The 15767-nt window shown below is 44.2% G+C and overlaps 1 protein-coding gene across 2 annotated transcripts in view; it reads right to left on the bottom strand.

Moving 5' to 3' along the window:
* NR5A2 (nuclear receptor subfamily 5 group A member 2) overlaps positions 1-10510 on the bottom strand; it is a 318062-nt gene extending 307552 nt beyond the window's left edge. For both annotated transcript variants that reach the window (XM_069231435.1, XM_069231432.1), the window contains exon 1: positions 10272-10510. In XM_069231435.1, coding sequence (XP_069087536.1) covers positions 10272-10335 — 64 coding nt within the window. In that variant the 5' untranslated portion in view covers positions 10336-10510. The remainder of the gene's footprint in view (positions 1-10271) is intronic.
* Positions 10511-15767: the final 5257 nt, after the last annotated feature.

Below are 15767 nucleotides of genomic sequence, written 5' to 3' on the forward strand. Positions count from 1 at the left end.
GTGGTGCTTTGTTTTTTGCACTTTTGTTCGTGCAAAATGCGCTCTTGTGTCAGAAATTGACACAAGAGTGCATTCTGCACTAAAATATAGTGCAAAATTACACATTTGCTTTTTACATAACTATGAAAAATTTGGGTAGTTTTGCAGAAATTGTGTATAATTGCATGAAAGAAAATTACGTGATTTTCGCACCCCTCCCTTACCCCCCCCCCCCCCACCCCTGAAGATATATTACAAGGATCAAATGCCAGAGAGCACCCTGTTGGTTTTAAGAGCTGCTATCTGCTGAACATTAAAGACCTGTTATGTTAATGTGCACCATTGCCAAGTGATATTGTCCTAAACAAAAAATATTTTTTTAAGGGATAAAAAAGACACATTTCTCAAAAACCCTTAATGTCCTACAGCATATTATTGTAGCCATTCCTTATTCAATAAATACACAAAAATAAAAAATGTCATTCCTTTTGGGAACATACCTGGCAGTATTTTTCACAAAGATGATAGTATTATTGGATAGTTCCACAGCTGCTACTGTTGAGATATTTACATCAGATGAGGCTGAGTCCCTAACCACCAAACAAAAGGCCTGACAGGTCAGGCTGGATAAATGTTATTGGAGCTAGATTAAGGCCATCTTTATGAGGCTGGTGGTCTTGCAACCGCCAGCCTCGCGGTGACGGTCAGACCGCCTCACTGCAGGCAGTCTGACCACCACATTACGACCCTAGCAGTCAGACAGCCAGGGGGCCACCGTCACCGCCGGGAACAAGGTTCCTGGTGGGCTGACAGCGGGCAGACTCGTGTCAGCCACAACAGCACTGAACTCAGCGCCGCCGTGCTGATCACAGCTCTTGTTTCTGCCAGCCTTTCCATGGCAGGGATGCCACCATGAAAAGGCTGGCCAAAACACAGTGCATGGGGGCCCCATGCCTAGCACGCTCTGAATGTGCAGTATGCAGTCCAAGGGTGCTGGTGTGCTACATTATTGCCATCAGCTTCCTTACAGGAGTCGAGACCAACACAGTAGCACTGTTCCTGCCAGTCAGCCCGGCAGGAATGTTATAATACAATGTTTCTGTCAGTCAGCCTGGTGGGAACATTGTAATACGACGGGGGATGCCGCTGGCATATCGGTGGAGTCCACCCCGGACTTTGGCTGTAAATCTCATTATATTCAAAATGGTTTAGATTTCAGTGGACAGGATTGCCATCACCGTTGTGATGGAGCAACCTGTCTGCCAATATCTAGATCAAGCCAGTACCGTAGCACTGTTCCCACCGATCTGACTGGCAGGAACGACATAATACAATCGGGGTGGCAGCCGGTATGACGGCTGCCTCCTCCCAGCTGCTTTTGCTGTCAAATTAATCTGACCGCCAAAGTCGTAATGACGCCATGAGTGTGATTTGTAAATGGATGGCCTCTGCCTGGAGCTGCATAGTTAACAAAAGAACAATGGACTAGAATTTTGGGAGTACACAATTTATGTTTTTTCCTTTTGCTTAACTACACAAAATTTCTGATAGATTACTTGAAATAACACTGAATGCAAATCTAGCAGTTAGCTCCATATTTTAATGTGAAACGCATCCTTGCAGCCATTTTAAGTGTGAGGTCGTGTTTTGTGCAAAAAATCACAAAAAACACAAACGCTGCAATAAACAGCCTCTGTGTCCTGTGCATTCACATTGCTCCTGTGCTCCCATTAATATTTTTTGCCTTAATAGACCCATTGGTTACCATTGTTGGCTTTCCTTGTCACTCTCATTCGCCTGCCTCTTTTTTTGCATTCCACCTTGTCAATGTTGTGTCTGTCCCTCCTATGGAGCATTGCTTCTGGCATCACTGTTTCCAAAGCTTGCTTTTCAAGCACTTCTTTTGTCTTTTATGTAAAGCACTTGTTAGTTTGCCCAGGTGTTTGAGCCATCTCCCTCATGGAAGTTACTTCCCCTGCACTCCATGTTGCTCTCTGTTGCTACACTGCTTCTCTCCATCCCCTCCCTCTGGCGCTTACATGTGTGCTTCTCCCCATTCCTCCCCCCCGCACCCTCCGTGTTGCTATCCCCCAACCACGTCACTTTCACTCTCGCCCTCCCACATCGCTTTTATGTCCCTTTCAAGTCTCCATCCTATTGCTTTAACGAACTCTCCAGTGCTGCTTCTGAGTTGGATCAGTAACTAAAAAGAAAAAGTGCCACCACATATTGTAGGTTTGCGCAGGGGTGATACACGTGCCTACAAAATGACGTCAATGCCTGTGCTAAAGGCATTTTTTTTACTTTAGCCATGCTGCACATGCAGTGCATCTAAAAGCCAAACTAACCAATCACAAAGGGTGATACCCTTTGCCAATGCTTGTAGTAAAGGTGAACTGTCTTGCAGTAGTCTGTGGACCTCTGGAGTAACTCCCGCTATTCCATTTTCTTTATCTCTCCAAGGTAAGTTTAAATTCCACAGAGGGCTTATTTGTCATGGGATTCTCTTCCGCTAACTGAAAAAATGCCCAGAATTCAACGAACCTTCATACCTTTCTATATATTCGCCTATCTGTGTGCTGTACAGCTGAACCCCTTTTAGTTAACCAACTTACTTGTCATGATCACTGTGTTCCTGGCACTGAATTTGCCACTTCTGAAGCCAGGGGTCGCAAGGGCAGTGCCAAAGGATACGAAGGGCACTCCAGGCGACCTAAATGATGTCCATGTGCTGGATGTGCCTGCTGAAGCCAGACCCATACGCTAATGTGCCAGATCAAGCCACAAAACAACACAGCTTTCCTTAACACTTAGCCTTGATACAGCTATGCATGCCGATTACACAACTGTGTGTAATTGCCTGTAGTATGAAGCTTTAGAAACCAACATATTGCATATTTCGCTTAGTAACCACTTGACCTAATAATACAAGCAAAAAGCAGTGCTTAATTTGAGCAGGTTGTTTCCGGTGCAATTTATTGTTAACACCGGCTTTTATGACAGCCTGATTTTTTTAGTACAACAGCTGTTGTTTAATAATTAACTATTAAGTAAAAACCTCTAATACCTGCCACCTAAAACTGTAAGAATAGCGTGGGCGAGATGGATCAGTCACTTTAATGTATATTTAAAGCCTGAATTGTCACACTTGTATGAGAGTACTGACTAGTAGTGACAGTACTGTCATCTAGGGCGCTAGTGGGAGCAATGGGTGGTGCAAGCTGCAATGGCCTCCTGACCAGGTCCCTGGTACTTATTTTTTTACAAATTAAGCACTGAAGCAAAGTTATCTTTGAATTAACTAACATTTATTTTTCACTTTTGTGCTTCCCTAACTGGAGGAAAAGCAAGCCCTTTTAGCTTTGAGGTCCCTGGTTCTGGTTTTCATGCATATTACGTATAATATATATTATATATATTATTCATTACTATAGCTTGAGTAACGGTCACATCGGTGATATACACTTGTTCTATTCAGTGATAGATAAAACGAAGTATTATGAAAGTTAAGTCTGTTTTATCTGGTTTATAGATGTGGTGGATTACATTTCTAAATTAACCAGTGAAGTTGTCAGGAAGAAGTTGGCAAACTTTGCACAATTTGGAGTTTGTCAAATGTAGTGAGTTTTGCCACTTTGCTTTGTTGAAAATGTACCCCCCGTAAAAACAGAAATATTTTTACGCGGCATTTTCTTCCAAAATTCCTGTTCTTTATCAGAATTTCTCTCCTGTAATTCAGTTTTAGCAGAAGTTTTGTTCCAGACTTTCTTGTTTTTTTTTAAATGTTTTACATTGTTTACGAAGCTGTACATTTCCAGAGGAAAAAGTGTTGTGACTTCCCACACACCATTTTACATTTGGTTTCCAACCGTATTTCTTTTGTTTATGTACGGTATTTGTTTTTCGTTTCAAAATTCCAAAGTGTTGAAGACGTTTCAGTTTCTGTAGTAGCAGTCACACCGGCCAACGATGAGTTCAGTGAACAGCCGGCCAGGTGCAGTTCACTCCTACCTTTGGAATGAGCCGCCATTATACAGCAGTTCAAACAAACACACGTATACTCATAAAACTTTTTTTTTTTTATCAAATAAAACTCCCAGCGCAGACGTTTGATTTGAAACTAAACGACGCTAGGACGGTGGCTGCGTCATTGATGTCAGGCAGGCTTACGCAGCTAGTGATGGCAGCCTGTGGGCCTTGCCCCCTCCCCGACCACACGGTTTGTCTCGTTTGAGCTTTCTTTACCGACAAATTCTTCCGTTATCCAACTCTTGGGCTGCGTGAGGCTCTTCCGCTCTGCTCTGATTTTAAACTCAAATGTTTCACTCGCTCTTTCTAAATACCTCTAAGTCTCTCAATCTCGTTTTCTATCTGCCTTTCCTGCTATCCTCACCTTGAACTCTGATTCTGTTCAACCTAGATTCTTTCTTTGAGGCATCTTTCCCCCAGCGTCTTTTTGTGCCACACACGCTTTTCATTCTTTAGTCTAAAACGCATGTCTCTGGCCCTATCTCTTAAGCGCTGCTCTCTTCGAATCTTTTTGACGCTGCAGCATCTTTCTTAGACTCCTTCCTCTGAACTCATTACACTATGCGCCGTTTTGTTTCCTTTAGATTCTGCTCTCTTACTTTCTGACGCCTCTCGCTCTGATTCTTAAGCTCCACTGTTGCTGATGTCTTTTATTCTATGTATTCTCGTACACGACGCTCGACCTAATGGTATTTGTCAATCGTCTATGAGTCTTCAGCTCTGCTCTCTCCACGGCTCGTTTAGATTGAAAACTCTCAGGCTTTGAGAGTTTGCTCTCGTGTTTAGCTCTCTCGAAACCTCATACTTTCGGAGACATAAGTCGAACTCTCTTATACTCTGCTCTCTCATTGACCCACTTAAGCTCATGCTACATATGATTCTTTGATTGCTATGCTTCTTGCTGCGCCCTGCTGCATCATTTTAAAATTGCAGGAATGTGTTATATTTACAGAAATGCGACGCATCCCTGTACTTTCCTCTTCGCTGGCGCACAAGCTGCTGCTTACCACCAACAAATGCACCTTTGCGCCATGGTGCAAGGGTGTCTGCAGAATGCAGCACACATAGAAAGAGGAAACAACAGGGAGAAATAATGTTATTTCTCCCCATTGTGCTACTTTAACACCAACCCTGAAGTGGTGTAGGAATCTGGTGCATTCCCAGCCTCCTAAATCTGGAAATGCGTCAGATTCCATGGTTATTCAGTGAGAACACCCACATCAACACCCATGGAATGCCCCTTTTGGCAGAGTTAGTGTGAAAGGGGGCCATATTTACAGGGCCATGAAAAGGCATGCAAGGTGGCTTTTCGTGGCCTTGTAAATTTGGGCTGGGACATGGAGTCACCGGAGGGTAAAAAAAAATGACGCTCCAGTGGCGCAGTGTGCCATTAGGGGCTTGTAAATGAGGTCCTTAGGGGCATAGTTATATTCTGTTTGCGCTGAATTTGCGTAAAAAAAATGTACGCAAATTTGGCGCAAACCTAACACCATATTTGTACTTTGACACTCGACCCGCGAATGTCAAAATTCAGCAGTGTGCGTCATTTTCTGGATGTGGGAAACCGCCTTGCGTTAATGACATGCAGGGTAGGCGTTCCTGTCCAAAAAATGACTTTAAGGACTGTGCGCCTTATTTATACTCCTGCGTCATTTTGACATACAGGAGGGGGCGGGCCTTAAAAAATGGCACCCAGCCTGATTTACGCTGTTTTTTAACGCCTGGGTCAGGTCAGAGCAGGCGTTAAGGGACCTGTGGGCTCATTTCCATGGTCTCTGACCATGGAAGCAGTCCACGGGTGCTCTTCCCTGCCCCCAGGGGCACCCCCTGCCACCCTTGCCCACCCCTGGAGGACACCCATGGATGGGGGGGACCCATCCCAGGAAAGTACAGGTAAGTAGAGATAAGTATATTTTTTTATTTTTTTAAAGTGGCATAGGGGGGGCCTACCTTGGCCCCCTTACATGCCGCTGTGCCCAATGGCCATGCCCAGGGGACAGCAGTCCCCTGGGCATGGCCATTGGGCAGGGGGGCATGACTCCTGTCTTTGCTAAGACAGGAGTCATTTTAATGGGGGTTTTGCATCAAAAAATGGCACAAGTCCGGTTAGAGCCATGATTTTTCACTCTAACCTGACTTGCACCATTTTTTGGCGCACAACCCCCATTCTTCCCTTCACCTGCGCGGTCCGGTTAAAGTCATATTTTTTTACTCTAATCAGCCTGCAGCGCCGGCTAACGTCAATCCATAAATAAGGTGCCCGCCTGGTGTGTTGGAATGGCGTTAGCCGGCGGTAAATTTTTTGACACAAACTAGCACTGGCGCTGGTTTGCATCAAAAAGTATAAATATGGGCCTTAGTCTCTACTAGAATGAACTCTGAGCAATTGCTCTCTTTGATATGTTTCTCTCTTACCCTTTTCACTCTCGCAAATATCGCTCTCTTTGGCTCACTTAGACTCTAATCTCTTTCATTGACTCACTTAAGCTATACTACATATGAATCTTCTATACTCTCTCTTCCTGGTCCCATCGCTAACTCTCTTAAGCTCTGCTATCTGAATTTATTACACTATGCTCTCTCTGGTATTTTAAAATTTAGCTTTCTCTCACTTTATGGCACTTACCTCTCCATGATTCTTAAACTATATTACCCCTAAAACTTTTATTCTATACTGTTGCTTATTCTCTTATGCACTGCTCTCTCTAAGAGGGGTTCATAGACTTTATTCTCTGGTCTCTCTGACTCTTCAACTCTGCTCTCTCTTAGGGGCTCATTTACAAAGAAATGACACAGCGTAGCACTGCAAGCCAGCTTGTTGCATTGCGCTGGGTCATTTTGAAAGTGTTAGAATGCATCATATTTAGAGAAATATGAAGCATCCCTGTACTTTTATCTGCACCGGTACACAAACTGCTGCCTGTCATAAATGCAGGCACCCATGCCCTATGGTGCGAGGCTGTCTGCGTTGTAGGGATGATCATTTATGCGCAGGAAGGAATACTTTTCTGCATAGGAACAATCATTGACTGCATTCTGCAGCACATATAAAAAGAGGAGAAATAATATAATTCCTCCCTGTTGTGCCACTTTAACGCCACCCCCAAGGTGGTGTAGGAATCCTGATCATTCCCAGCCTTGTAAATCTGGGAATGCACAGAGTCCATGGGGACATCCACAGCAACACCCAAGGAACACTCCTTTCACGCAGAGTTGGTGTGAAAGGGGTACATATTTACAAGGCCATGAAAAGGGATGCCAGGTGACTTTAGTGGCCTTGCGAATATGGGCTGGCACACCGCACCACTGGAGCATCAAAAAAAATTACGCTCCGGTTGTGCAGTGTGCTTCTAGGGGCTTGTAAATAAGGCCCATAGTCTCTGCTAGAATGAACTCTGAGAAATTGCTCTCTTTGGTATGTCTCTCTCTGACCCTTTCCACTCTCGCAGAAATCACTCTCTCTGGCTCTCAGACTCTGCTCTCTCATTGGCTCACCTAAGATCCACTCACTCTGTTTGAATCTCTCAGACTCCCCATTATCAGACTCTCTTCGATATTTCCCTCTCTTAAACTCAGCTCACGCTGTCTCCCTTAGATTCTGCTCTCTTTGTCTTTCTTACACTTTTCCCTTCTATTTGTCGTACACTTTGCTTTTTCTTTTTTTTTAGAGGCATTGCTTTCTTTAACTCTTAGACTGCACTAGCTTTGACTCTTGTAGTCTCTGCTTTCTATTGTTCTCCAAGACTCTTCTGTCTCTAAAGTTCTCTCTTTGCCTCTGTTTCAGTTCACTGTCACTCATCAAATGATGTGTCTCTAGCTCTCCTACATTGTGCTGTCTTACTCGTGACCCTGCTCACTCTGGCTCTCTTGGACACCGCTCTCTCTGCCTCCCCTGTTCTCTTGGACTCTAACTCCCTCAGTCTCGGACACTCTTAGTAGGGCACTGTACACTTCCATTGGAATAAGACTAGATGTGGGACCTTTTTTTCTGTTGTAAATAATGGTTTACTTATTTTTCCATGCACTTCTGAATAAGTGAACGCATGACAACAGGTATACGGTGCATTTGTTCAGAGTTATCAAGGCGCTGTTCATCATTGCATGGGTAGCTTAATGGAAACCCATCTCTAAGGGTGTGAGGAATTAGTGTATTTGCATTTTGCATAATTGCGCAAAAAAACAAAGCATTTCCAAGAAAGTACGGGGAATTAAAAACTGGCACAGAGCTCTATATTTTAGTGAGAAACGTGTCCGTGTGTGCATTTTGGACGCAACGACGCATTTTGCACCAAAGAAATGTGAAAAAACCAACAGCTGTCAGGAAACACAGCCTCTCTTGTTCTGTTCATTCATACTATTCTTGTACTGTAGGATTTTTACTCCAACGGACTTGTGGACTATGTGGGATAATGATGTAATTTTGGTAATTTTGTGTAATTCGAAATGCCGGAAATTACAAGAGATTAGGCCAGCGTGATGAACATTTCAACTCGGCATGCCCCTCTCCAGTCTAGATTTTTTTGTAAACATTAAACCCTTGCTTATTAATGATGTATTTATGTAGGTATATTTTTTATAGCTTGCCACGCCTCACTGAGTTCATTTCTGAGCCTGGCTAGAAAAGCGTTATATAAGTGATAATATTAAAATTGAAAAAAAGCCAATTGCATAGCACACTCTACAAAATAATGTGTTTCTTGGCACTAAACAGCAATATATATTATTACCCAAATCAGTGCACGTTATCGATCTTGCATAGATGACAGGCTGAGTGAACCCTACCCAAATGCAAGGCAGCAAGTTGTAAAGAGATCTCTGCAGCATCTTTAACCCACTGATTAGTAGAAAAACCTTTATATGAATTTGTGCTTATGCATATACATCATTGGTTTGTAAATCATACTAATGATCACCCAATCCCACATAAAAACAATTTCCAGAGAAGATTTCAATACCGCGCTGCCATAGTAAAGAGAATTCAATCACTCTCACTTCAGGATCACAAGTTCACAAAATATACAAAAACAGTAAGTGCAATAATGCCTTTTGATGGATTTTCAAAAAAGAAAAGCTTGAAAAAATTGTTAAAAGCAGTCGAAAACAGAGGTGCAACAAATACTGCAATTTTTTAAACTATGAAAAAGCCCATTAAAGTTAATAAGGATGGGAGGGTATAACAACGTACAAGCACGTTCATTGGTTGCAAACAACACGCGTATGTATATGAATATTCGCTTTGTAGGAATGACCTTAAAGTTGGGCTGCGGATACCTCTGACCGCACACAAACATTCACAGGATGGACCTCCTACTCTAGTTTTTAACGCCCCTCAACCCCACACCGCTTTAGACCTTGCTCTGGTGCTTGCATGTCACCCTTAGGTCCCATATTTGAGATGTTTGCACAATTCTACAAACAACACTGGTGTACGAAAAATGCCTGCAGCAGTGCTTAATTTATGCGTGTTCTTTCCGGTGCTGAGCACCGACACTTATTTTTGAGGGCCGGGGTTTATTCTTCTGCCTCAAGCATTTGCTGCGAGCAAAAGACACATACGGGAAAGACGGAGGAAGGGAAAAACGAAAAAGCGTCACAATGGGAGAAAGTAGAAAGCTGCAAGAGTGATCTAAAGGGGCAGGGAGGGGCTTTATGTGGATTGAAGAGGACCGAGATGGCTTTAGGATTACGCCGCCCCAATATTCCATGTTCACACATTTAATTGCAGCAGCCGCGTGTTTAGCTTTAGGCACCGGCACCTTTTTATTTACAAATTAAGCACTGGCCTGCAGAATATTGTAAATACACTGGAATTATTTTTATATCTGTGCGAATACCTTGAATTAATAATTTCTAAAGTTCTCATCGTCTGTTCCCTACCTCACCCACGCAACAGCTCACAAATAGAACTAGGAGGCGAAGTGATTTCAATAATCTGCTTTTTGATTGTCTCGCAGTTGCAGGATTGTTTCAAATATTCCGCTTCGCATTTTTTTAATTGATTTGTGTAGCCGAAAAGCATGCGCACATCCCTACGTTTGCCCATGAGTGCAACTGCATTAGTGCTGCTGCTGGTCGAATGTGCAGTACTAGCCTCCCTATTAATTAAAAATAACACATTTTACGTCATATAATCCTACAGTTTCCGTTTGAAATCTCACTTATTTCTAGTTCTGATTCCTCCCCAAAACGTTTTAAGTTATAGGATTGCGTTTAAGTTATACTAGCCAATCTTTGCAAAAAAATGTGCAAAAAAATACACTTACCAATATTGGTCACCCCATGTTCTACGGATTCCTGCGCGGCGTCAATGTGAGTCCCGGATGACATTGTCCGCTGCGAATATACAGTGCCCTTGGGATGAGGGTATAGTGCATTGATTATGCCAAGGTGTGGCTGGTAAACTTTTCTGGCCTTGGGACGCAGCAGGCCGTGGTAACCTCCAGAGAAAGTTGACAGAGAAGGAAAAAAATGTCCCAGAATTCAGCAAGTGACAGGCACTGTGTCTGCCCACGGACTCTGAACTTTTTCCAGTATTGGTGACCTGCTGCAGTGCCAGCATCCCTCTTCAGGATGGGCCCTGTCAGGAGATCCCAGCCACCTGATAGGGTAGTCGTGGTCATGTGACCCTAGGCAGGTTGATAAGCGGGCCGTGTTATAGAATGACAGCAGAAGAGATAAGAACTTTTGGCAGATAGTGGCAGACGAATGATTAACTCGAAGGCAGAGGAGTTCTGTGTAGCACTGAGAGTGGAAAGTTGTAAAATCTCCGGGTCAGAAGAGCATGGCAAAAATGAGAGAACAAAGCTTGGGTTAATATCTGCTTGTTGATCAATGGTCAGACAGACAGTATTATGGGCTGTCCCTTAACATACCTTATACATGTTTCAGGGCACAGCCAAACTATTTCTGTGTCTTCTCAAAACATTCCTAGGATAAACCAGGAAAGCACTGGTTCACCAAGCACAGACAAACACGATGAGTCACAACCAGCGGTTCCATCACCAACTCCTGGCAGATAACAAGTATTGACAAAGCCAATCGATCTTGCCTTTTGGACCTATCGACTTTGCCAATTGTTTTTAGCAATGCTATACAGCAGCCTCGATGCTGTGCAGCATGGCTAAAGAGGATAGGGAAAAGTCCTATGGCACAGCTGGGTGCCTCATTTTGTAGGCGCACGCACTATGCATTGAAGTGCCCACAAAATGATGCAGACTTTTTTTTTTCTTTTTATTAACTGATCTGAGGTGGATTGGTAAATAAAATTGAAAAGCAACACAATTTTCTTTCTAAACGGTGTGGTAAGCAACTTAGAGGGCATGGGTGAGGCAAGCAAAACATAGGGCACATGTGTGGAGAAGCAACACACGGGGCTCTGGTAAGGTAGAAACAACACAGAGGGTGCAGGTAGGGGAAGCAGCATAGAGGGTAAGGGTCAGAAGCAACATGGAGGGCCGGAGAGAAGTACACAATGTGAGCAACGTGGAGCATGGTGGGAGAAGAAGCACATGGGCAAAACAGAGCAACATGGACTTGGTGTGGGAAGAAGCATGTGGGTGAGAAAGCAACATGGGGCAGAGGCACATGAGGACAAGAGTAACACGGTGGAGTGGGCAGAAGCACATGGGTGAGAGAGGGAAACAAGGAGTGCAGAGAAGAGAAGTGCAGTACACGATGGAGGCCGCTGGAAAACACATGCACTTTCATGTTGTGATTAACCGAAAAGAAAAAGGTAGTTCCTGAAAATTAAAAAGGGAAAGGGCACACAATAAGAGGCCATGCTCCAGTGAAGAAGCAACACAAGAAGAGGAAGACAAGCCCATACAAACCAACAAATAAAAAGCAAGTAAAAGAGAGTGACAAAAAATCAACCAATGGGAAGAATTAGGTCGCCTTTAAGCCTACTGTAAGCTGCCAATATGTCTTTTCCCAAATAGACAGCTTGCTCTGTCTGGTAGGCGAGACCTAAAAAAAAACAAAAAACAAGCGTTGGCAAAGATGAAAGGTTTGCAGTTAGCTGCCAGCCTTTTTGCTTTATCCATTATTGTTTGGTTTTGTCATGGTTTTTGCAAAACGTTATTGCTGAGGAAACTGTTAGGACCTCATCAGAGTCAACAAAATATTGGCTAAAAGAAAAAATATGATTTGCTTCTAAAAAAGCACACATTTTCATAGTCACTGGCTCTGAGAGGAACTAATTTGTATGTGGGTGTTCTCATGGAAGGCAGAACTTTATTACTCACAGTGATATTTGCCAGTGGCTATTGTTTGTTGACCCATTACCGCATGCTGTATTCTGGAGAGGGTGGAAGTGAAGTGTGAATCCACATAACAAACAATGGATGGAGAGGCCTATTTGGAAGCCTCTATAAGAATATTTTGGGTATTAATTTAGTAAAATCAGAAGGTTCTAGCTAATGCCAGACCTAATATTTAAGACAATGTAAACATTAGTCTAATGCATCATTGGAACCATGACCTCCAAAACCTTTAGTTTAAAACCAATCACACATCTTCCTCCTGTATCTCTTACTGTACTAGGCCAAGCTAACCTTTTTTCTCACATTAAGCAAATTTTGTGAAATTTCTTGTTAATTTGAGGGTGTTCAAGTTCATATGATTTTCACCTGAAGAAAGCAGGTTCAATCAGAATGTCACCAGGAAACATTAACGCCACCCCCAAAAGAAAACAGAATGTCATCAGGGAACATTAAATCTACCTCTAATTTAGGCCCTTGCATTCAATTTGCACTCAAGATATTGGTCAAGCACATTTTTGAGAAAACATTTGAAATAGTTTGTGTATTTTGTGAAAAAAATGTGATTTGCCCCATCCCTGTTTGGTACCCCTGCACTGTACCCCTGGCCTTTTACACAATTGATCTAATTTCCTGTGTGCTGGCTCTTCAAATTCTGCTCCATATTTGCAAATGCTTTACAATGGGTTTGTGTTACTTTGTAATGCAAATCTGAAGCAAACTGCTGATCTGGGATTTAATATTGTGATTTTAATTGGATAGTAACCCAAAGTAATGCAAAATTGCACAATGTGATGCTTTTCATTACCTTGCGGGTGTACCATGACTCATGGGTTTTGCTGCAAACCCCTATTTACAAACAATTGTAGACATGGGTTTATGCCAAAATCATATGCCTCCTGGAGGCAGGCGCAAAAAGGAGAAATGTTTTAGTTTTGCCTCATTTTTCCCACTTTACATGGGAGTGGCATTGTGCAGCACACATACAAAATGAACTGGACCAGTACAAAAACTATACTTCATATACCACAGATTCCCTTGCAGTGTGGCGCAAGGGTTTCTGCATTAGTGCATGGCTTCCTAAAGTGTGCCAGTGCAATGACAGAGCAGAACAGGGACACATTTCAGTAGATTTGGCACTGCTCTGCTCTTTTCATTTCACACAACGCAGGGCAGCACCTTTACTTGTTGCCCTACATTGCGCAAATTTTTGATACACCTGGGAATCCACTTTTCACTTAGCACCTTGCTCTTTTTTTAGTCCAATAGAGTTAATGACATGGCAAAGTCTCCAGCAGGTTCTACCTGTGGGAGGCTGGCCTGGCTTATAGTGGGTACCTTGTGGTACTTGTGCCAGGTCCAGTTATCCCTTGTTAGTAGAACAGAGGTGTTCTAGCAGCTTAGGCTGATAGAAGGTAGCTATAGGAGAGCAGCTTACGTTGAACTAGGAGACATGCAAAGCTCCTACTATACCACTTATATCATATAGCACTATATCACAAGAAAACACAATACTCAGAGTTACTAAAAATAAAGGTACTTTATTTTAGTGACAATATGCCAAAAGTATCTCAGAGAATACACTCCCTTATATACACAAATTATATGTACACAAACCAAAAATAGGTAAGTAACAGTCAGAAAAGTAGTGCAAACAATGTAGAATCACAATAGAATGCAATAGGTGGAAATAGGCCTAGGGGCAACAAAAACCATATACTCCAAAAGTGGAATGCGAACCACGAATGGACCCCAGGCCTAGTGTAGGTTGTAGAGGGTCACTGGGACTGTTAGAAAACACTAAGGGTGTCCAAGATACCCAACCACAAGACCCTGAAAAGTAGGAGTAAAGTTACCCTACTACCCCAGAGAGACAGTATAGTCGTGATAGGGGATTCTGCAAAAACAACAACCGCCAGCAAAACACTGAATACGGATTCCTGGACCTGAGGACCTGCAAAGGAAGGGGACCAAGTCCAAGAGTCACACAAGTGTCCAGAGGGGGCAGGAGCCCACTAAACCCCAGAAGAAGGTGCAAAAGGACTGCCTTTGGGTGGAAGAAGCTGAAGATTCTGCAACGACGGAACGTGCCAGGAACTTCTCCTTTGGTCAGAAGATGTCCACGCAGAAAGACCACAAACAAGCCTTGCTAGTTGCAAGAGTTGCGGTTGAGAATTTTGGGTGCTGCTGGGGCCCAGGAAGGACCAGGAGGTCGCCCCTTGGAAGAGGAAACAGAAGGGGCGCTCAGCAACTCAGAGAGGCCCCGCAGAAGCAGGAAGCACCCGCAGAAGCACCTGAACAGGCACTTAGAAGATCTGAGGACAGTGGTCAACTCAGAGCCACAAAGGAGGGTCCCACGACGTCGGAGTCCAACTCAGCGAGTTGGGCAATGCAGTTTGGAGTGTTGGGGACCTGGGCTAGGCTGTGCACAATGGAAGTCTTGGAAAAGTGCACAGAAGCCCGAGCAGCTGCAGATCACGCAGCACACAAGATTACTGTCTGGAGTGGGGAGGCAAGGACTTACCTCTACCAAATTTGGACAGAAGGTCCACTGGACTGTGGGAGACACTTGGACCCAGCTCCTGTGTTCCAGGGACCATGCTCATCAGGATGAGAGGGGACCGAAGTTTGGTGCCTGCGTTAGCAGGCGGAAGATTCCGTCGACCCACAGGAGATTTCTTCTTGGCTTCCAGTGCAGGGTGAAGGCAGACAGCCCTCAGAGCATGCACCACCAGGAAACAGTCGAGAAAGCCGGCAGGATGAGGCGCTACAATATTGCTGGTAGTCATCTTACTACTTTGTTGCGGTTTTGCAGGCGTCCTGGAGCAGTCAGCAGTCGATCCTTGGCAGAAGTCGAAGAGGGAAGTGCAGAGGAACTCTGGTGAGCTCTTGCATTCGTTATCTGAGGAATAGCCCAGAGGAGAGACCCTAAATAGCCCACAGAGGAAGACTGGCTACTGAGAGATGTAAGCACCTATCAGGAGGGGTCTCTGGCGTCACCTGCTGGCAGTGGCCACTCAGAGCTGTCCATTGTATTCCAACACCTCTGCATCCAAGATGGCAGAGGTCTGGGACACTCTGGAGGAGCTCTGGGCACCTCCCCTGAGAGGTGCTGGTCAGGGGAGTGGTCACTCCCCTTTCCTTTGTCCAGTTTTATGCCAGAGCAGGGCTGGGGGATCCCTGAACCGGTGTAGACTGGCTTATGCAGAGAGGGGCACCATCTGTACCCATCAAAGTATTTCCAGAGGCTGGGGGAGGCTACTCCTCCCCAGCCTTTCACATCTATTTCCAAAGGGAGAGGGTGTAACACCCTCTCTCAGGAAACCCTTTGTTCTGCCTTCCTGGGACCAGGCTGCCCAGGCCCCAGGGGGCAGAAACCTGTCTGAGGGGTTGGCAGCAGCAGTAGCTGCAGTGGAGACCCCGGAAAGCAAGTTTGGCAGTACCCAGGTTCTGTGCTAGAGACCCAGGATGCATGGAATTGTCCCCCCAATACCAGAATGG

This window comes from Pleurodeles waltl, chromosome 4_2 (assembly GCF_031143425.1).
Source record: "Pleurodeles waltl isolate 20211129_DDA chromosome 4_2, aPleWal1.hap1.20221129, whole genome shotgun sequence".
In the NCBI taxonomy this organism is placed as follows: domain Eukaryota; kingdom Metazoa; phylum Chordata; class Amphibia; order Caudata; family Salamandridae; genus Pleurodeles; species Pleurodeles waltl.